Below are 21,672 nucleotides of genomic sequence, written 5' to 3' on the forward strand. Positions count from 1 at the left end.
TCTCTTTAAAACTCGAACTCTTTGGTTTTTTTGGTTTTGTTTTGTTTTTTTTTTTTTTTTTTTAAATCCTACTGGTTGTCCATTGTGGGGCCCTCTGGTGGAACTTCAAACATCATTATGTTTCTGTCCATTTTGAAAATGACTCCTTGAGTCTATTGGTAGCCACCCCAGGGTATTTGACGTGGTTGCTGTGAAGGACGCCCACGGCAACAGCTTTCTCTCCAGGCACTCCATGCTCTCAGCTGTGGGCAAAGCCAGCCTGTGGGGACACAAAATCCAGACCCTGTATGCTGACCAGACCCATCCTACAGGGAGGTCTGCTGCCTTCCTGGGGCCCAGGTGAGGGATATTAGTAGGAGACTCCCTGAGCTAATCTGGCCCTCTGATTATTATCCACTGCTGGTTGTCCAGGCTGGCAGTGATGACATTAATGACAGAGGTGCCAGGGTAATGAAAAAGGACTTCAAGGCGCTGGGTCAATTAGTTAATGGGACAGGAGCACAGGTGGTGTTCACCTCAGTTCCTGCAGTAGGAGGGGTGAATGAGGAGAGGATTAGGAAGACCCATTTTATCAATAGGTGGCTGAAGAATTGGTGCCACCGGTGGAATTTTGGTTTTTTCAACCATGGGGCAAAGTCCGTGGTACCCAGTCTGCCAGAGTCAGATGGGCTTCACCTATCGAGCAAGGGCAAAAGGACTCTAGCCCATAAGTTGTCGGGGCTGATCAGGAGGGCTTTAAACTAGGTTTGAAGGGGGAAGGGATTAAAACCAGGCTCTCCAGAGATGAGCCTAAGGGTGGAAAGCCGGAGTTAGAAATGAAATCAGCAGCCCAGCTGAATGTCCACCAATGCACCCAGCATGGGTAACAAATGAGAGGAGCTGGGAGCCATCGTGCAGCGGGAAAGCTGTGATGGAGTCACCATCCTGGAAACACGTGGTGGGATGACTCGCATGACTGGAGTGCTGCCATGGGTGGCTACAGGCTCTTCAGAAGGGACAGGCAGGGTAGGAGAGGTGGAGGGGTAACTCTATATTTTAGAGAGTCTCTTGACTCTGTAGAAGTTGAAGTCAGTAACAATAAGGTTGAGTGCCTGTGGATCAGAATCAGGGCGAAGGCCAACAAAGCTGATATCCTGGTGGGAGTCTGTTACAGACCACCCAACCAGGATGATGAGGATGATGAATTATTGTACAAGCAGCTGGCAGATGTCTCAAAATCGCCAACCCTTGTTCTCGTGGGTGACTTTAACCTGCCGGATGTCTGCTGGGAACTCCACACAGCGGAGAAGAGGCAGTCTGGGAGATTCCTGGAGCGTATAGAGGATGATTTCCTACTCCAGCTGGTAAATAAGCCTACCAGGGGTGGGGCCCTGCTAGACCTGCTGTTCACAAAGAGAGAGGGGCTGGTGGGAGATGTGGTGGTCGAAGGCCATCTTGGGCACAGTGACCAGGAAATAAGAGCCTTTTCAGTACTCTCTGCTGGGTTAAGAACTGGCTGTATGGCTGGGTCCAGAGAGTGGTGGGGAACGGTGCTGCATCCAGTTGGTGTCTGGTCACTAGTGGTGTCCCCCAGGGATCAGTGTTGGGCCCAGTCCTGTTTAATATCTTTATTGATGATGTGGATGAGGGGTTTGAGTGTGCCATTAGCAAATTTGCAGATGACACCAAGCTGGGGGGGAGTGTTGATCAGCTGGAAGGTAGGAAGGCTCTTCAGAGAGAATCTGGTCTGATTCCAGTGGGATGAGGTTCCACAGGGCTGAGTGCCGGATCCTGCACCTTGGCCACAACAACCCCCTGCAGCTCCAGGCTGGAGAGCAGCCAGGAAGGAAGGGACCTGGGAGTTTGGATTGACAGGAAGCTGAACATGAGCCAGCAGTGTGCCCAGGTGGCCAAGAAGGCCAGTGGCATCCTGGCCTGGATCAGGTACAGTGTGGCCAACAGGTCCAGGGAAGTGATTCTGCCCCTGTACTCAGCACTGGTGAGGCCTCACCTGGAGTGCTGTGTCCAGTTCTGGGCCCCTCAGCTCAGGAAGGACATTTAGGTCCCGGAGCAGGTCCAAAGGAGAGCAACGAGGCTGGGGAAGGGACTGGAGCACGAGTCCTATGAGGAGAGGCTGAGGGAGCTGGGGTTGTTGAGCCTGGAGAAGAGGAGGCTCAGGGGAGACCTCCTCACTCTCTAAAACTCCCTGACAGGAGGGTGTAGCCAGGTGGAGGTCAGGCTCTTCTCCAAGGAACCAGCAGTAGGACAAGAGGGCTCAGTCTTAAGCTCTGCCAGGGGAAGGTTTCGTGGTTAAGACTTTTATCTGAAGTATTTTATGATTTGGTTTCCCATTTGCACTGTTGAAAATTCGGTGAACTCATCCTGAATCTCCTCTTGACCAAGTTAAAGCAGAGAAAAGGAATACTCAGTTATTTATACTTAATGTTTGCTTCTTTTTCCTTGTAGCAGTGGGTAGACTCTTTGGCCAAGGTATAGATACAAAGTTCTACTGGGAACCTCAGTCCTGTAAATCCATTTCCTGCTTGCTCTAAGTTGACTGAAAGATATAGATTTATAAAGACTGCTGAGTCATCTCAGAGGCAGAGGGTATTGCTTAGTTTTATGATAACATTGGCATGGATTTGCACTTTAACACTTTACATTTTGTGTATTCCTGCATATGGCTGATGCAAATGAACTGCCTACAGTTTTAGCCATACAGAGTATATGTATTTTTTGTGTGTTTATATGGTATTTCTGTACTCTGTATACATGATATCACTATACTACATGAGACACTAAGAACTGCTGCTGACTTCTGAAGTCAGAAAAAAACGAATCTAGAAGCTGGTAAGACTTTTTTAGTAGAAGGTTAGCTTGGAATTCCTCACAACCAAGCTTATACTATGGTGATGCTTTGTAAGCATAGGCTCCTATTTTCATCTCCAGACTTGGTCAGTCTGTAAGATACAGTTCTGAAAATGGCTTCCTTCTGTGGTGCCTGCAAATGCTGTTGTTTTGGGGATTGTCAGTGTTTCTGGATTGCCTGTCTATCAGAAAAGAGAAATGAGAAAGGAAACGTTTTTATGGTTCTGAAGTGTAACAGTATTAATTTATTTCATCCACCTGTTTGGACTGGAATAATCTCTGGAAACCCATGTATTTAAAACAGACAACCAAAATGCAAATGATCTGGCTTTGGGAACACAGGTATTCTCTGTGAAGAAGCAGATGATTCTTTAGGAAGAGTTTCCTGTGAGTTTCCATTTCTACAACACCAGAAGATCTACTAGTTTGCTTTCTCGAGGTAATGGCACGATTTTGATTCAGTCAGAGAGAAATGCACAGAGGTGTGTTAAAACAAATTCCTGTGATTCCGTGCAGTTCTGAATTTACTGGCAAACTGTCACAGTCAAGTCACTGTGAATGCCTGTAAGGGGAACTTTGGTAGTCAGTGTAGCACAATTCTATGATCTAGTAATGTCTCAGGAAAGTTTGTGTGATGAGGCAGGTCGGGGGGGACAAGCTGTGAGGTCAGTCCGTGGATCCAGGTGAGAGACAGCCCTGTGGTATCTCAGAAGCCCCGTGGTGACAGGGCCAGGTGGAACTCAGGAGGTCAGTCTGTGGGCTGGGTCCATGGCCAGGCAGGGGCAGCTGTGGCTGAGCTGGAGCCCAGCAGCCTTATGGCACAGTTTGGAGAGGGACTGAGGGTCCCAGGGTGTGTGGAACTGGGGCTGCAGGGCCCAGGGGTGAGGGTGGCTGCAGCTTCCAGGCGAGGCTGGCCCTGAGGGGTGGGTGTAAGACCTAAAACCCATGTGAAACCGTTCTCTTGGCAGAACTGCCAAGCTGAGAGAGCCCTGGCACTCGGTGTCAGCCCCAGATCTTTTTCACTTTCTTGTCTGTGAGATACTTTCTTCCACTGAATAGGACAACACAGAGCTTATGAAATATGTAAACTGGAACCTTGCCCAGATAAACAGCACGTGAATGCACTTGGAAGAGTTTGAGCTCTGTTATTGTCTTTGATTCACCAACTGCACACAATTTGGCAGTCAGTTTTGACTGAAAGCTGAATGCTAAAGCCCAGGTTTAAGCTGTGATAAAAACTGATGCTTTTGTCTCCTAGTTCTGTAGTAGCATGAAATTGTGGGGGTTTGTATGCCTTTGTTTTTTCTGGAATCAGAATTTGATTCAATAACATCTGTCTCTGAAGAGAGCAAGCTGGGGAAGTGCAGTGCTCTTTGTTTGAGGCTGTCTGTGTGAAGCTGGTGTTCACTGCAGCTGGTGCAGAATAGGGCTGTTTGATTTGTACCCACAGTGATGCTCAGACCCCATGAGTTGTTCAGGGAAAAAGAGCTGGCTTCCTGGTGTTTTGTGCTGTCAAACCTTAGATATATTATGTCTGATAAGGAACAGGGTTTTTATTTTCCCCCTTTTTTTTCCTTCTTGTTGAAGTAGTGCAGCCAATGCTTAACTGTGAATGTAGTTTTCAAATTTTCCATTCGAAGTCTTTTTGTCCATTCACCATGTTTAGCTGGAACAATCCACTGCTGAGAATCTGGGACTCTCCATTCATTTTCCATTCTTGTCCGGGACAATCAGGTATAAGAAAGACATAGAAGTATGTCCTGGTAGGGCTGGGGCAGCAACCTGGGGAAGTGTCACTGTACTGGGCCTCTTAGGTCAGCAGTAGTTGGAGAGGGGATTATTTGTGATCTCAGCTGGTCTTACATGACATATCTGACTCAGTATGGAAAAACTTGTGTCAGACCAGTGGGCATAGTCTACTAGTCTAAAAAGAAGTTGGAATAAGAAGAAAGTGGTAAACTATAAAAATAAAAAGTAAAATAACCTAAAGTTCAGTGAAGTAGCTGGGTGAACTGCAGATTTTTGTAGAGACTAACTTCCTTCTTCAAAGAACTAGTTACATTATTCTGATAACCCACATATGCAAAGGTTTGATAGAGAAATCACTCAATTTTAGGTATTTTTGGTCCATTTATGGAGAAGATCAATCTAGATTATCATCTGTTTCTTCCTTTTCATATGAAAAGTCTTGAGGAACTAATTCTTCCTCAAGATGGAAAGGAACCATGGCCCTACAGCTTCGTTTGGGGCTGCCCAAGGCTCAGAGCTGAACAACAAAGTAGTGGTGGGTCTAAGCTTTTTTTTACATTTTAAACATGTTATTGAACAAAGTGAGGCTGTTCACAAGTGAATTTACCAGTGCCACGACTCTGAATCTCTACACAGTATTGTGTGAAAGAAAGTATTCTGTGTTTACTTAAAAACATGAACTTTTTGAACCTATTTGACTGTTTCCAGCCGTGTTTCCAGGTGCTGTGTTACTGACTGCTGTTACTAGCTTTGTGCTACTGGCTTATCAGTTTGGGATTTCTTATGAACCCCCTGATCCTGGTTAGACAGTACTGTTTTAGAGGGAAACAGTCACTTTGAAGGACTTTCAGGTTTGACTGTTTGTATATGATGCAGTAAAGTAAGAAATGGTTAATAAATAGAAGGTGGCTAGACTGAAGTATTGTGGTGATTTCCCATTGTATCTCGAGGTCTGTGGCTTCCTTGCAGCACCAGGAGAAATGAGATTAGTGTGCTGTGTTGTAATATAATTGTAGGAAGGATAGATTCACTACTTAGAGCAAGAGCCTGTGTTTACAAATAAATAACACTCTTTGCTGAAAAAGTCCAGTGCTCTGGAAAAATTGCAGATGCTTTATTGTGTTTGGAGGTGCAGTAGTATTTGGATCTGAACACACTGGGCAATGAAGTCATTCTTGCAGAGTGGTGATTCATTGATGTATGGGTTTATTAAAAATGTTAAAATCTGTTGTGTGTTAATACGCTCAAGAAAACTCTGTTTTATGATTCAGATATCAGCTGGTTAAACCATTCTCTGACTCTGTTTAAGGCTCCAGCTCTCTCTCTCATTTGTTTGTTTGGCTTTTACTGTATGCCTGAGATTTCCAAGTTAGCCTGGGGAAGTAAGATGCAATCCGATGTCCAATGCATATCTTGGAGTAAATGAGGTTTTAAAAACATAGGACTGGTTCATTTAATATTGAATGCTCTTTTCTTCAGCCATAAACTTACAAACTTTATGCAGTGAGAAGTGGGTACTGTGATGCTTTTGTAAATAATGCATATAGAGACTGATGCAATGCAAAGGAAAATAATTGGACTTCAGCTTGCTTTAGGGTAGCCTTTGGAGAAGTTTTGTATGCATTGTGTTGTTCATTCTTCCTTGTGCCTCTTCTCATTGTTTGAAGCTGGTGCCACAGGCTCTGATGTGCTATTTTCCCTTCCTTTTTTATTTTCCCCCTGAGTTTAATTATCTCCTTCACACAAGCCATTTTGCAAATATCTACTGGTGTTTCTCAAAGGGACAAGATGCAGAAGGAGAGTGGGAGAATGTCTAGAATAAAATAGAATGGAAAAGGAGGCTCCTTACAATCCTGATGTTGACTCTGTGGTTGTCCCGAAGTCCATAACTTTCAGCTTTCCAAATAACAGCTCCCAAGCTTGATTCCTGGACCCAGTTAAATTTGCCTCGGTAGCTCTGTCCAGCTGTGTGTCCTTTGTTGTCTGGGCTGGTGGGAGGCAGTAGGGTTTCAAGAAGATATGGGTGGAGAAGGGAGGAATAAGATGAGTGTGGTAGGATCCCTGAATGCTTTAAGTGTGTACACAGCAGGAAGAAGGAGAAACAGGCAGTAATACTTCAGGTATGGCTTGTCTCAAGCACATTTTTAATTTCCACATTTTCCAGGCTTCCCATCTCCCAGGAGTGCAGGATTCTTATCCCTGACCCATTGTTCCTTTCTACAGTGTGCTTGGGACATAGGCTGGTAGGTCAGGGAAGAAAACCCAGGAAATTTGTTTAAATGCAACAATTACACAATGCCTTGCTTCACTTTGTCTGCACCTCTGTCCTTCTCCATTGCTTATGAAGAAAGACTTGTCTGGGAGGAAAGACAGCAAATTTCCAGGCCAGTTTTCTCAGAGAAGAACTGCTTAAAAACAAGCAAGACACAGACAGTTCATGGTGCTGGTTGTAAGCCACAATAAAAATTGTGCTTGTTTTACCCAGACTTGGTTCATTTCTCATGGCATAAAGATGATTCAGTTGTAAGTACTGTTATAGCCCATTTTCACAATCTTTGATGAATTTAACTTGATGTTTCCTTAAAGAGAGTAGAGGTAGGAAAGAAATTGTTTATACATTACTTGTCAGTTTTGAAGTGCTTTTGGAAATAAACAGCATGTTCTTTTGCTGACAGGATTTGAAATCTAGCAGTCAGCGAGATGAGATTGCTGCAGCACGTGCATCCCTGAAGGAAAATTCCTCTTTCCTGCATTCAATATGTTCAGCTTGTTTGGAACATTCAGATGTTGCATCCCTTACAGCCAGCAAGGATTCAATTTGTAATGAAATACAGAATGCTCTCAATGCAATTTCTAATGCTTCCCAAGGAGTTGGAAATAAAATGGAACAACCTACGTCTCGCACAGCTACTCTTGGAAGTGCACTTGATGAGCTTGAGGTATGTAAACCTGTGAGACTACAATGTTTTTGGAAAAATGTTTTTTTTTTTTTTTTTAATAACTATTGATGACATAAGTGATGGGCCTAAGGGCATTAGAAATTGATGCTCTGCATAGTCTGAGTCTAAATAGCATCACTCGGAATTGTTTCATTGAGAGGGATCGCTCCCTTCAGAAGAATTTGGAATTAAGTCTCCAGTATGTTCAACATTTGGCTGAAATGGAAGGGGAAGAGTTAGTTCCAAGTGTGTTGCTAGTGCTGGAGGCAGGTGGGTCCTTGGTAAGTGGGCAGGAGCCATGAGTTGAGTTTACTAATCAGTGATTATGAGCTGGCAGTGATCACTGCTGCCTTGACTGCATTTGAACCAGTAACACATGAGCCGAAGTCCTTTCCTCTGTCATTCTGTAATTTATATCACTGAACAATTTAGAAACCTCATCTGCTTATTATGAAATAAAGTGACATAACCAATATGCTTTCACAAATTCTGTATTTCTGCTTCCATTATTTAGGTGAATACTTGGAGAAGGGCAGCTCTTTCTCTACTCCTGGTCTCATCCTAAGCTTTTGTATGGAGCTTCTCCCTTTTCTTGTGGCTGCTCTGGCTCTTACCAGTGTCATTTTCCATTGTCCTGCCAGAACTGGTAAAAGATCTCCTGTAGATGGGATTACAGACCATGATCCTCATGTGCTGTAACTCATGTAGGCCCAGACCAACAAAAGCAGTGAATGTTTCTAAACACATTTGCAAATATTTGTGGTTTTGATTGTAAATTCTTGGGCTTAGCAAATCTCAGTCTCTGAACTCCAATATTGTTGATGGGTTTTCAGAAGAATTGGTGTTATGACTGATGGTAATAGACTTTGCCTAAAATTTTCAGTGGCAGATTAAAGAAATACACTGAAATATCACACGGATTTGGTGGTGGCAGTTTATTGACAAAAACAGACCTCTCAGTTGTGCTTGAAGTTTTTTCCCCCTAAAGGAACAGACTACAATAGCACATTACCTGTTATCCCTCCTTGCTTCTCATACTGGGTTTTAAAATTATAGTTTCTAACCTATTTTCATAACAAATAGAAGAAAAAAAAGAAACATTTAAGAGTAATACAGCATTTTTTACAATGAAGCTCTGAATGACAAATGTATACTTTAAATGAGAGGTATTATTAACCTGGTTTACTTACAAATTTTTAAAAAAAAATTGATGAAAAGGTTGCATTTTCTGACCACAGATGAATTCATCTTGACTGTACGTGAGCAGTACCATTTAAATAATTTAAACATGTAATAAAATTTATTATAGTTCTAAAATATGATATTTGTGATAATCAAAAAATGGAAAAATAGTATTTTTCACTGAATTTATTTTTATTTGGAAACATAAGAACATAGAAGTCTAACAGTTGTAAAAAGCCATTTGTTTATGGAGTTTTAAATGTATTTTTACCTAAGTACCACAAATGGGAATTGAAGCTGTGTGAGTTAGATAAAGCAAAATTTATAGAGCATTTAACTTAAAATGATTTTAGGAATTACATAGTTGCACTCTTCTCTCTTTACAGACAGTTCTATTGGCTAAGGACCTGAAATAACCTTTGCTCTATCTTCTTGTTGCAAATCCAGTGCCCTGAAATAGATTGATGTAGTAAATAGTCTGTTGGGAACAAATCTGATTAAATGTTTATAGTGTGGAAATGTATCACAGAGCCTACCCAACGATCTAGTATCTACATGTTCTGCAATGTCATTCTTCCTTTGCCAGTGCTGGCAGCGTGGAAGTTATTAAGGATTTAGAGGTGAGGAAACCACCAGTAAAATGAGAGCAGCTAACCCATAAATCAGTAGATTCTCAACAATTCCTCTGAAAGGCTCCAAATAACTCCCGCGCCATTTATAAATAAACGCAAAATTGGAACTTTAAAATTTAATTGCATATTAAGACCTGTGAGAAGAGTGTGTGGGTGCAGGTTAACTGATGCCTTTCCCTGCTCTTGCATCTTCTGAATGTAAAGAGATTTGTCACGAAACGATCCAGGTGTCGCATGCCTGACTCTGTCAGCGTGTTCTGCTCTGGGGTCCTTCAGTGATGTCCAAAGGCTGTAAATCAGTCCAAAACTTCAGGAAACAGAACCAGGTTTCTGGATACCTGTGATCCCTCTTTTTTCACACATCAGAAGTCCAATGAGGGAGAAAACAGGGATCTAATAACTCCTCTTAAATGCTCACTTACGCTTAAGAGCTCAGGTAGCTGAGCACTCTTTAGCCTCTTAAAGCAGAACTGCAGGACTGCCTGTGGCATGGCTGGTGTCTCTTCCTCGGGTCTTTTCTGCGTAGATTTACTTACAGATAGTTGGTGAAATTGTTTGAAGAATTTAATCTGTGGGCAGAGTCTTAACTCGTATTTTCCTGTTTACTGCTGCCTAGGTGTTTCTGATTATTTAGTGATGGACCACAGTAGCTTTTTTGCCAGTGCTATTGGTCCATCTTAGCATGAACTTTCTACAAACTGTCTCCCAAAGGAAGACGTTTCTGCCTCTGTTTCATGTGAGATTTGAAGGCAGTCATTTTTCAAGCTAAATGGCTAATTGGCTGTAGCCTTTAGGTGTGTCTTAATCTTCCACAATCAATGAAGCTGTTTTTTAATGCAGTAACATTTCAATATTGTACTTGGCAGGTGTGTTTTGCATTACAATGGACACTGTACATATGGCCTGGCATGAGGGGACTTAGTTGGGAGCTTGACAGGAAAGTTGCTGCTCCAGGACCAAGTGGCAAAAATTCAGCTGATGTGAAGTACCACAGAACACTTTGGTATTAAGGGCTCTAATTGTGATTGAGGGAGGCAGAGTTTCAAATCTCCAACACCTTCTTCCACATCAGAAATGAATGTCCTGACCTCTGGAACTGACTATATCTTAGAAGAGCTTCCCTTGTCATTCTTAGAAGATCGTTATGGATGAGGCTTTTCTGCATAAGATTAATGTGAACTTGTCTCTTGGATGCAAGTTAATTATATATAATTTTAAAATGTAAATATTTAAATACTAATGGCTAGTTTTATGCAGTTTTCCAAATATATATATATTAATGTGCTAATTATAAAACTTGAAGCTGCTTCATTTTAAATTTTGCTATGCCTGGATATAGTAACAAAGTAACAAAGATCTGAATAATGAAGCTGTTCGATGCTTGTTAGGCAGGAAAACACATTTCCTACTGCTGAGAACTATTTGATTCTGCTTTTAAAGTTATGTGGTCTTACTTACCGAGGTGACAGCTGAAAGGGATTAATTTCCCTTGTATTTCAGACTTCTTAATGGCACTCCATACCACTTTCTTACAATTCCTCGTACTGCATTTCCCTAATTTCCTGCCGTGCCTGTTGTGTTTGAGATGTGCAGTAACTCAGCTTGCCTCCAGGTAAACGGGGTGCAGCTTTTCTTTGCTTCCAGCCCTTCTCTCACTGTTGTAAGGAAGCTCAGCAAAGAAAAGAAAAGAACAAAAAAATGGGTGCCCTATGCTAATACTTTTAATCTGTCTCTAAGTTCTCCTTGTGGACAAATGGTATCGTACTGCCTTCACCCTTCCAGAGAAGTATCCACAGGTGCTTTTCCTTCCTTCTGTGGAAACAGCTGCTCCAGGAAAGGAAGGCTTTTGGTGACAACACTGAGAGCTGGGTTGCTGCTCCCATCGGGCCTGACTCTGGACGTTGGCAATTAGGAAGTTGCCTGCAAAAGCAAAATGACCTCCTGTGCTGCGGCTTCCATCCACTGCCAGCAAGAGGTTAGGGAATGTAGAGGTATTCAGAGCAGAAGAGCAAACCTCCTTTATTCTGTCCAAGTGCTCTTTCTTTCCTTTGTATTTTGGCCTTCATGGCAGGGTCTGCCAGGCCCTGGCAAAATCTCAGCTTTTCTTCTCTCTTGTTTGGAGAAGGCAAAAGTCAGCAATTTTTTTTTTAAATGTTGAGTGGTTCTTAACTGGCTCCTACTTCTGCAAAGGAGGATGAAAGCAGTGAACTGCCTGTTTGCTTTCCTCTGTGAGTGGGCAAACTGTTCTATTTCAGTTTGGCTTTGGTTCCATAGCTGTATGTAAAATTCGGATTTCCATGATCAGCATATTTTTTACATCTTTGAATTAGGAATTAATTAATTAGGTTATTATGTTGCTTTATGGATATACAAATAACTATGTTTTTCATCTTCAGAATAATGAGGTTCTTTCCTTCCTGCTTGCACATAAATTCCTTTTCACTGTTATTGTATCTGGATAGGTGAACCTTGTTTTGAGAAAATCCAGGAACTTGGAAATACATAGTTATTGCTTTAACTTAATCTGTGGTTACATCGGCTGGATACACAGGAACACCTGACATAGACTCATAAACCATTTTAATGGTCTATCCTTTCACTTCCTGGAACAAATCCATGATCTCAGTTTTAGGCTTTTTATAGTATCTCAGAATAGGTAACAGAAAAATTCCACTTCAGGGTACATGGCATAGTTTTCTTGTTCAATACTGCTTCTGAAATGTTTGAACTACCTGCGAGGGTAAGAGGTGAATGGGTGTATGTGGAGTTGGTGGTCAGAACTATAATGACACTGTTTCACGTATTCAGTTACATTAAAAATTACTAGTTTGTATTTCTTTAAATGGTGCAGCTCAAATATACTTACTTTCACATTTCATGAAAATATCCTCTCTTCTTTATTTGCTTGACGCACAAATGTTATTAATTTTATCAAGCCAAAGGAGTTGTCTGCTTTGGTTTACACTACCTACTGAAAAGCAAAGGACACTTATATCTAGGTCCTTTGCAAAAAAGCAATTGTTAAACAAAAGTTTCTGGTTTTTATCTTTGCACATATTCAGCCTGTTAAAGGTGGCAGCAGTGACTTTGTCACAGTGTGGGATTGTATCAGGCTAAAAATCAGCGGAATGAGACTGCTCATGTAATCTGATGTGACATTCTCAGCTGTGAGCTAGCACTGCTGTTTTTGAGGTAAATCCAGAGGTTCTCCTGATCTGTAAAAGACTAAAGTTTGGAGGTGCTGAACCCCTCTTTCAGTCGAAGCCGAGACTCTGGTCTGAGGATTTGATAACATGGATAACTGGCTTGGAAAGTAGTGAGATCTGAATGGCAGAGAGAATTTGAGTTTGTCTACAAATGATCTCTATGCACAGCCCCACTAGGGAAAATAGAATCTGCCATGGTCAAAAGTTTTTTGACTTTCCAGTGGGAAGGGCTGGTTGCAAGTCTAGGAAGCACAATGTCCCTGTGGTTCATGCAAGTAAAAAATAGAGCAGTAACCTAATTGGGCTGACTTTTCTTAACTAGACTCCTTATTTTTTTCCAGAATTTGATTGTCCTGGATCCTCTTGTAGTGAATGAGGAGACAATAAGGCCCTCCCTAGAGAAACGCCTGGAAGCCATTATAAGTGGAGCAGCTCTGCTGGCCGACTCCTCGTGCACGCGGGATGTCCACCGGGAGCGCATCATCGCCGAGTGCAACGCCATCCGCCAGGCCCTGCAGGACCTGCTCTCAGAGTACATCAACAACGTGAGGCACCAGACTTTTTCCTTTTTGAAATGTCTGTCTCAAAGCCTATTGTTAGAGTATATTTGAGTTTAAGCCATAATTAGTGTCAGTTAGAGTTTAACCTGTATTTCTTGACATGCTCTTTAAAAGGCTGAAAAGAACATTTTTCTACATAAATCCAAGTAAAAGCTAAATACATGTTCCCAGAATGAGTAGGTATTGTATTATATCATAGCTTGTGTCTAAAGTCTGTAGCAAGTGCTCTATCACAGATACAACGTACATATTTAGATTATTTTATGCTTATTGTGAACCATCACTAGTTCAGGACAGACATAATCCTTCCTGTGCCAGCAACAAGAGTTTCTTCCTAATGCCACTTCCTAGAGCAGAGTTTGAGATTGTAATCTCTGCTCCTGTAGAATGCAACAATTTAATTAATAACTTGTTAAAATGTAGGTATTCTGTTAGTATTGTTTTCAAGTAGAGTGTTAACAGCATGGAGTGTAAGAGCACCAAGTTACAAATGTAAAAATTACTTATTTGCTAGGTTGGGAAGATAGTACTGTTGGGTAAATCCAGAAATCTGGTTGTCTGGCATACTTATAGGCTAATTCAGCTGTGAATTTTTTGAAAAGGAATATAGTTTGTGTTTTAAAAATAACTTTTCTTTTAGATTTGACAAATGGATTTGGCATTTGTTATGTCTGGCAGTTAATTCCTGAGACTATGGAGATGGGTAGTGTTAATATGGGTACCCACCCAGTGTTAATTCCATGCTTTTTGTCTGTAAACATTTTCTGTAGACATACTGTTCTTATCTAAAGATAACTCAAGATGATTCATCAAGCCCATTGAGAGGGCAATTGTATGATACAGCTATTTGTTTCCTTTTTGGGAAGCTGAAATTCCTTTCTATTCTGTAAATCATACCAGTTAATGCAGTCCAAAGCTGTTCTAATGAGACTATTTTCTTATTCTCTTGTTATTAGGATAGTGTTGTGTAGGGACTAAGATAATCTAAGCATATCAGATGTCTTTTTCATCACACAGATATTGTACTTTTTGATATTTTCTCTTTATTTAATGGGCAGCAGGTAAAATTTCCAGGTGCTTTATTCCAGTTGCTCTTCCAGTCCCTTTACCAGATAAAGGTGCTGTAATATTTTTACTCAGAATTTAGCTGCAGTTTCTGTTGAATGCAGCATTAATTCCTGAACTTCTCTGGTGGTGCTTTACATGTGGGTTGGCTGTGTGTTATCTGTTCAGCTTGGCATATTAGTCTTTGATACTCTCTTGTAGCAGATGTCTGTAGCAATATCTGCCCTAGAGTGGGTCAGGTTTGCTGTTAAGTGGCTGAAAGTATAATAAGGGTTAGACCATCCACCTTTAATGATTGGACTCGATGATCTTGAAGGTCTAGCTGATTCTGTGATTCCAGCTTTTAGTAGCCCAGAGCACGTGGAAGGATGCAGATGTGGTGAGCAGCATCCCCTGAGTCCAAAAGATCATGGTGGGTTTGTCCCAAGAACGGTTTTTTATGTCTTGCTGGCATAAAAGTACAAGATTGTAAGTCAAATGGTCCTAAATTCTTAGACTCTTGAAACAAAATCGGGGTTATCTTTTTTATTTCAGAAGCAATCGTGGTTTTAGGGTTACATAATGCAGACTAAGGGAAAAAGAAGAATACGTATCCCACCCCACTGACTTGGGAAAGTCAGAAAGCAGCTATTTAAATATGTCAGTAAGGGAAAGTGTCATATAATTTGCTGCAGAACACAGTGACTGCACAAGGTGGCAAAGATGAGGGAGCAGAAAGGAAAAAATACAGAAGATTTAAAGTTATAAGGTGTTTATACTATGGTTAAATGACAGGAGTGAATGTAAAGTTCTTAGTTTCTTTTAGAACTCTTGATCTGCTTATACATTTATTATTGAACTGAATGGAAAAACACCAAGAATACTTTATGGCTATTACTGAGACTACATTAAACAAGTTTTTCAATACAGAGCATTGAGCTTAAACAGGGTCATTGCCAAGGACTTGTGTGCCTAAATTCTAGGTAGGTTCTGCATTGTCTGCTTTTTTGAAACTAGGCCTCAGTGTCTGAACAAATGTACAGGAACTTAGGATTTAGCCCCAGTATTTGAAATGGTATGAAGACTATAGCTTTTGTGGTTCCTAAATTTATCTTTTTTTTATTTTCCTCAGTTCTTTGAAGTGTCTTATAAGCCTTAAGGACCTCAAGTGGAATTAAGAGCCTGTTGATGTCAGTGAAAAATTACTAAAAATCTTTTCTTTAAAGAGTTTTTAATGCAAGCTGGGAGAAACATCTTTTCAGCAGATACTTGCTTTTATGTAAATGTCTGTTTTTCACAGACACTTTATCACAGTGAGGTGATGCAAAATGGTCTCTACACTAATAAAGACCTACTCAGTCTCCAAGAACCTTCAAGTTTTTCTGTTCACAAAATAATTCAGGCACACAGAAAATTGCAAATACATTTATAATTCCTCAGAAAGGCAGCAACTTTTGTTCTGAATTTTTTTAAAAAATTCTTTGGAATTATTTGTGTCCTATCTTTGTCCTTTCTGAATTTTACTCATAGACATACATTGTTAGGGGATATATTTGCATTTTAAGACATCAAATAACAGGAATTACTACTGTGGCTTTGGATAGCTTATCAATGGCAGAATCATGCTATAGCATGGCTATGAATGTAATAATGTATCCATAGGAGAAATCATTTTCTTCTGGTAATAAGCACTTGCATCTTCCTAATGATAAACTCTTGTCTTCTCTCTTCATCCTTTACAATGAAAAGTTATTGAAATCATTGGAGTGTAGCAATACTAATTTCATGTTTCTCGGGTTCTGCTTTTACTCAGTCACAATAAAGGTGTGCACTTACCTGGGTGGTCAAAAGGGATAATAGAGTTGTGATTGAGTGGGAGCTGAAGTGGCTGTTGTGAGCAGCAATTAGGATGATTGCAGGCACTGCTGTCTCTGCCTTCATTAAGTAGGGAAGGTATGCCTGAATAATTGTTCTTCATCCTCCTGTGGGTTTGAAAAAATCACTACCTAGATTGTTAAAGGTTGGTAAAGACGGGTGAGATACACTGATGAGATGAGAGCTGCTCTCTTGAATTAAAATTTCCTTACTTCTGGAATGTTGTTTCATGATATTTGAGCTTCATTAGTTTCTCATCTTGTTCTGGCTATTGGTTGGATATATGTGTGTGTATAAAATTCATATTGGGCAGGTGTATTTTGTCTCTTCTGATCAGTTGTGATTTCACTTTCTTCTTGTGCATTTCAAAGATTTCTGCTTCTTAACTGGGTTTTTATGTTAAGATTACCTAAATTTTGGGGTCAAATAATGTCAATACAGTAGTTGGCATTTTCATTTGGATTTTCAAAGTGAACTAGGCACCAAAGCTCTGTGAACCAGCAGCAACTCGGTAATTTAGCCTGCTATTCTGGGCGTACCTGTGGCTCTTGTGTTCAGTCTTTTACTGAGACATTTGAAAAATGGGAGGAGACTAATGACTAATTTTACCTTGAGGCCAGATCAGGAAGGGAACTGAATTGACCACATGGTGTGTATTTATGTTACACGTCTGGTGTACTGATAATCCAGCCCTGACCATCTGTGTAGCCCAAGGGCAGGCCAAGCTGAGCCTGACTATAAACCTGCCCTGCTCTGTGTCAGACAGCGTGGGACTGCTCCAGGAATGATGCTGTGAGGGAGGTGAAGTGGGTGGTGGCAGACAGCGAAGCACCCACATTGCATGTCAGGAATAGTTGAACCTTGCTGGGAATGCAGCTCCTGGTCTTCATCAAATTGGGTTCCCTCAAGGTTCTCTGTGGCCTCTTGCTTCACCACAGGCTTGTGTCCACACCACATTTGGGTTTCAGGCATTTTGGGATCTGAGTGCCCCAGCTGAAGTGCTGTGAGGATGAGGTTAGGAGCTGGAATCCCTGAAAATAGGGGGACACCTGAGACAGGGAGAGAGCTGGACTGTGCTGTGCCCTCTAAGGAGAAGGGGTGCAGTACAGAGCCTTCTGTATCCATGGGGAAGGTCCAGCTGTGGGAAGGGAGGTACAGTGGAGAGCTGGGACATGTGCCATTGTGTCTGACTACATTTCAGATTCTGATTGTTCACTTACTGGAACCTGAGCATTGGGAATTCAAACTCAGAAAATGGATGGAAAACCAGCAGTCTTTATTTATTGATGGTATGGTTCTGGGCCTTGTCCTTTGTCTCAGCTCTTAAATTTGAGTGCTGTGGAGTGCTAATGCCTTGCTCTGCCCCTGCATTGAGTACTCTTCAACAACAGCTTTAGGGTTTGACCCACTGTCTCGCTGTAGAGACTGCGATTGATAAGGGTTTGTGTGGTATTTTATTGCCATTCTTACTCTTTTAGGGTGGAAGGACATATAGATACCTCAAGCATACAAATACCTCAAACTTGACGTTATTTGTACTTTATGGTTTCCTGATGAAGACTTTTAACACTTCCTTGGGTAGAAGGAAGAAAAGACACTTTGGTTTCTCATCACAGTGATGCAGTGTATCTCGCATTTTAGCTACATAATCTTGCTCTGAGAAGTGGATTTTTCATTTTGATGCTCCGGGGCAACATTTTAGAGTTCCTCCAAAAGAGTGATTTCAGATTGAAGAAAACATTTTGTTCAACTTAAAAAGGAAATGTTTCGTATTTTTAATTTTAGGAATTGCCTGGTCATCTTTGTTAGATCTGTGTAGTTGCTCTCTGTTTGAATAACTGAGCCTAAACTAACCAGGGACTTTGCATAAATTCCTTGCTAAAATCTTTGGGAACAGAATGGCTGTTGTTTATTCATGCAAGGGGTTGAAATAGCTGACTTCCTGAAATCCTTTTTTTTTAAAAATTATTTTCGATTTCTACAAAGGGGCATGAACAAACAGAGCTTGTGTTCATGTCTTTTTGTAAAAAGACTGGATTGAACACTCTTACTTTACTGTCCTTTTCATATTCAAACATCTTAAAAAAACTGCTGTTCCAGAGAAGTTTGGAATTGTGGTATATCAAGATGTAAACTAGAAAAAATTCTATGTGTAGGCGGAAAGTGTCACTCTGTTCTTTTTTTTATTCGTATTTTTTTTTTATTATTCTTATGACTTTATTGAGTATTAGATTTTCAGAAAAAGGATTTATTCTAGTAAAATTGCTATGACCACATGGAATATTATGCTGGCATTTATGCAAGAAAATACGTACTTTTCATGATTCTGTTGTTGACATAGCCTGAGGAGTTGGTTGAGTTGACTTCAAGCACTCCTACAGAGGACTTTCTTTTATATGCAGTACGTGTAATTGAAAATTATTTTTCTAAATGTTAACTCTTGTCAAACGTTTTATAGGGGAATTAGATACGAATTGTTTCCACCCGAAGTCTGGAAACATGGGGGCCTTGCACTCCACACCAAATTTCACGAGTTTGTGGTGCGCTGTTGGGAACTAGGCGAGCTGCCATCAGACCTTCGAGATGCAGTCATCATCACCTTGTATAAGAAGAAAGGAACTAAATCAGACTGCTCAAACTACCGTGGTAGTACTCTGCTCTCCATTACTGGCAAAATCCTGGCAAGAATACTCTTGAACAGACTAATACCCGCTATAGCAGAAGAAATTCTACCTGAAAGTCAGTGTGGTTTCAGAGCCAACAGGAGCACCACAGACATGGGATTTGTTCTCAGACAACTGCAAGAGAAGTGTAGGGAACAGAACAAAGGTCTCTATGTAACCTTTGTCGACCTCACCAAGGCTTTCGATGCCGTGAGCAGAGAAGGTCTATGGCAGATTTTGGAACGTTTAGGTTGTCCCCCCAAGTTCCTTAAAATGATCATCTCACTCCATGAGGATCAGCACGGCCCAGTCAGATATGGCAATGCACTTTCTGAGCCCTTTCTAATAACTAATGGTGTGAAACAAGGCTGCGTTCTCGCACCAACCCTATTCACAGTCTTTTTCAGTGTGATGCTCCAAAGGGCCACAGCAGACCTCGAGGATCAGGACGGTATCTACATCCGATACCGTACTGATGGAAGTCTATTCAATCTAAGGCGACTGAAGGTCCACACCAAGACCTTAAACCATCTTGTCCGGGAGCTGCTCTATGCTGATGACGCCGCCCTTGTGGCCCACACAGAAGCAGCTCTGCAGCGTTTAACATCCTGCTTTGCAGATGCTGCTGAGCTCTTTGGGCTGGAAGTCAGCTTAAAGAAGACAGAAGTTCTCCATCAACCTGCACCTCAGGAAGTCCCCCCTCATCCCCACATCACCACTGGCGAATCAGAGCTCAGATCAGTCCAGCAGTTTAATTACCCAGGCAGCCTCATCTCCTTGGATGGTAAGATTGACTGAGAGATAGACAACAGGTTAGCAAAGGCATACAGTGCTTTTGGAAAACTCCATAAAAGAGTTTGGCGAAATAAACACCTGAAGAAAAGCACAAAGATCAGTGTTTACAGAGCCATAGTGCTTCTACTCTCTTATACGGATCCGAATCATGGGTCATCTACCGCCACCACCTGCGACTCCTAGAATGCTTCCATCAACGCTGCCTCCGCACAATCCTAAACATCCACTGGTCAGATGATGTGACCAATCCATCTGTTCTAGAGCAAGCAGCAGTCACAAGTATTGAGGCCATGTTACTGAGAACACAGCTGCAATGGGCAGGGCACATCTCCAGGATGAAGGACCAACCACCCCCTCCCTAAGATCTTGCTTTATGGTGAACTTGCCACCGGCTGCCACATGAGAGGAGCCCCAAAGAGAAGACACAAGGACTCCCTGAAACAACATCTCAGCCTTGACCATATTGATCAACATAAGTGGTCTACTCTGGCCTCCAACTGGGAGGTCTGGAGACACACCATCTATAACGCTGCTGATGCCTTTGAGAAAGCACGCAGGATCACCCTTGAGGAGAAAAGGCAACACAGAAAGAATCGTGTCTTGCAGAATACACCACCTAAGGAGTCTTTCTGCTGTGCCTTTTGCAACCGGATATGTCTGTCTTGTATTGGCCTCATAAGCCACCAGCGTGCCTCTAACAAATGTGGATAGAGCCTTCCTAAATCTTCGTTCACGAAGCCCAGCCATGATGATGATGAGATACGAATTGTTAAGGAGGAGGATCTTCAGTCTACTTAAAAGCCAAAAGTAGTCTAGTGAATTCCCCAAATAGACTTACAGTTGAAAAATAAGCTGCAGTTAAATTTACCTGATTACAGGTATTTTTATGGAATTTTCAGTAATCTGGGATCTATGCACATGAGCTGGAGAAAGATAATGAAAGATTTTCTCTCTTTAAGCCCTGTTTTTAATTTAACAGTTCTGAGTGAAGCTATTCCAGGATTAATCGGATCTGAACATGAGGCCTGTGTTGAAGTAATGTAGCGTGAGGAGCAGCTCATGGCTCTGTAGAGGATGATTCAGTACAATAGTCAGTAATTTGCATTTAGTATACCTGACAAAACTGGAAATACATTGGGTTGCTGAAGATTAATTTTTTTTTTTGGGGGGGGAACCTGCAATAAAGCAGCATTTTCTCTCCCTAAGATGAAATAAATCCTTGATCATGGTGATAGACAAGTATTAAAAATAAATAATTATGTATTTATTAACTCAACATCGAGCTAGCTGTTCAGTTTAAAAGAATTTGCCAATTCTTACAGTTCATTGCAAATGGTTTTTACAATGTGAGTTTTTTCTCAACCAGTTTCCTATTTTCTGGAGGATGTTAAAGGCTGGTCATTTTTCTAAATGTCAGGATGGCATTTCTAGGAACACTGCTGAAGGCTGGTTTTTCAGATGCATTTATCTTGGGTTTTATCCTCTGTATGAGGCAGCTGATTTTTGTTGTCCAAATACATTTCTGCATTGCATTCTGTTTCAGGTTAAAAGGTATTTACTTTTTCCATATGTAACAATTCTTATTAAAAAGATCAATCCTAATTGATAGTTCAGGCAACTCATGATAGAGTGTTGATATGACTGACAGATGAATACCAAATCCAGCTTTTAAAAGAAAGAATAATTTTTTGAAACAAATTCAAAATGCCTTAAATTCTTCTCTTACATACTTAGCAATGAAGGTTTTTTTAACCTACACAACCCCAAGTATCTCTGTGCGTTCTTTAAGAACATGTTCAGTGGGATAATATGCTTGATGTTGACTTTAGTCTGACTTCTGACACTGTGTCCCGTGACACAGACTGGGGAAAGATGGGCTGGATAAACTGTCAGTGACAGGGCTGAGAACTGGGTGAAGTGTTGTGCTTAAAGGATTGGGATCATCAGCACCAAGATCAGCTGAAGGCCAAGAGCTGGTGGCAGCCCTGGGTGCAGTCCTGTTCAGCCCATTAATGCCCTGGATGACGGGAGAGGGCACTGTCAGCACGCTTTCACTTTACATGGACCTGCAAGGAAGGGTTGATGCACCAGCTGGTTTTGCTGGAATGGGTTTTCCAGGGAGGTTGTGGAGTTCCCATCCAAAACCCAAAGGAACTTGGCTGTAGTTGAAAGTGCTTTGA

At 41.4% G+C, this 21,672-nt stretch overlaps 1 protein-coding gene across 10 annotated transcripts in view; it reads left to right on the top strand.

Annotated features, from left to right (window-relative positions):
- The window catches only part of CTNNA3 (catenin alpha 3), a 438,877-nt gene that overhangs the window by 91,536 nt on the left and 325,669 nt on the right, over window positions 1–21,672 (top strand). For all 10 annotated transcript variants that reach the window (XM_017826101.1, XM_017826103.1, XM_017826104.1 and 7 more), the window contains 2 exons: window positions 7,272–7,535; window positions 12,897–13,100. In XM_017826101.1, the coding sequence (XP_017681590.1) occupies window positions 7,272–7,535; window positions 12,897–13,100 (468 nt within the window). The remainder of the gene's footprint in view (window positions 1–7,271; window positions 7,536–12,896; window positions 13,101–21,672) is intronic.

Source organism: Lepidothrix coronata, unplaced genomic scaffold, assembly GCF_001604755.1.
Source record: "Lepidothrix coronata isolate B3197 unplaced genomic scaffold, Lepidothrix_coronata-1.0 Scaffold124, whole genome shotgun sequence".
Taxonomy (NCBI): Eukaryota; Metazoa; Chordata; class Aves; order Passeriformes; family Pipridae; genus Lepidothrix; species Lepidothrix coronata.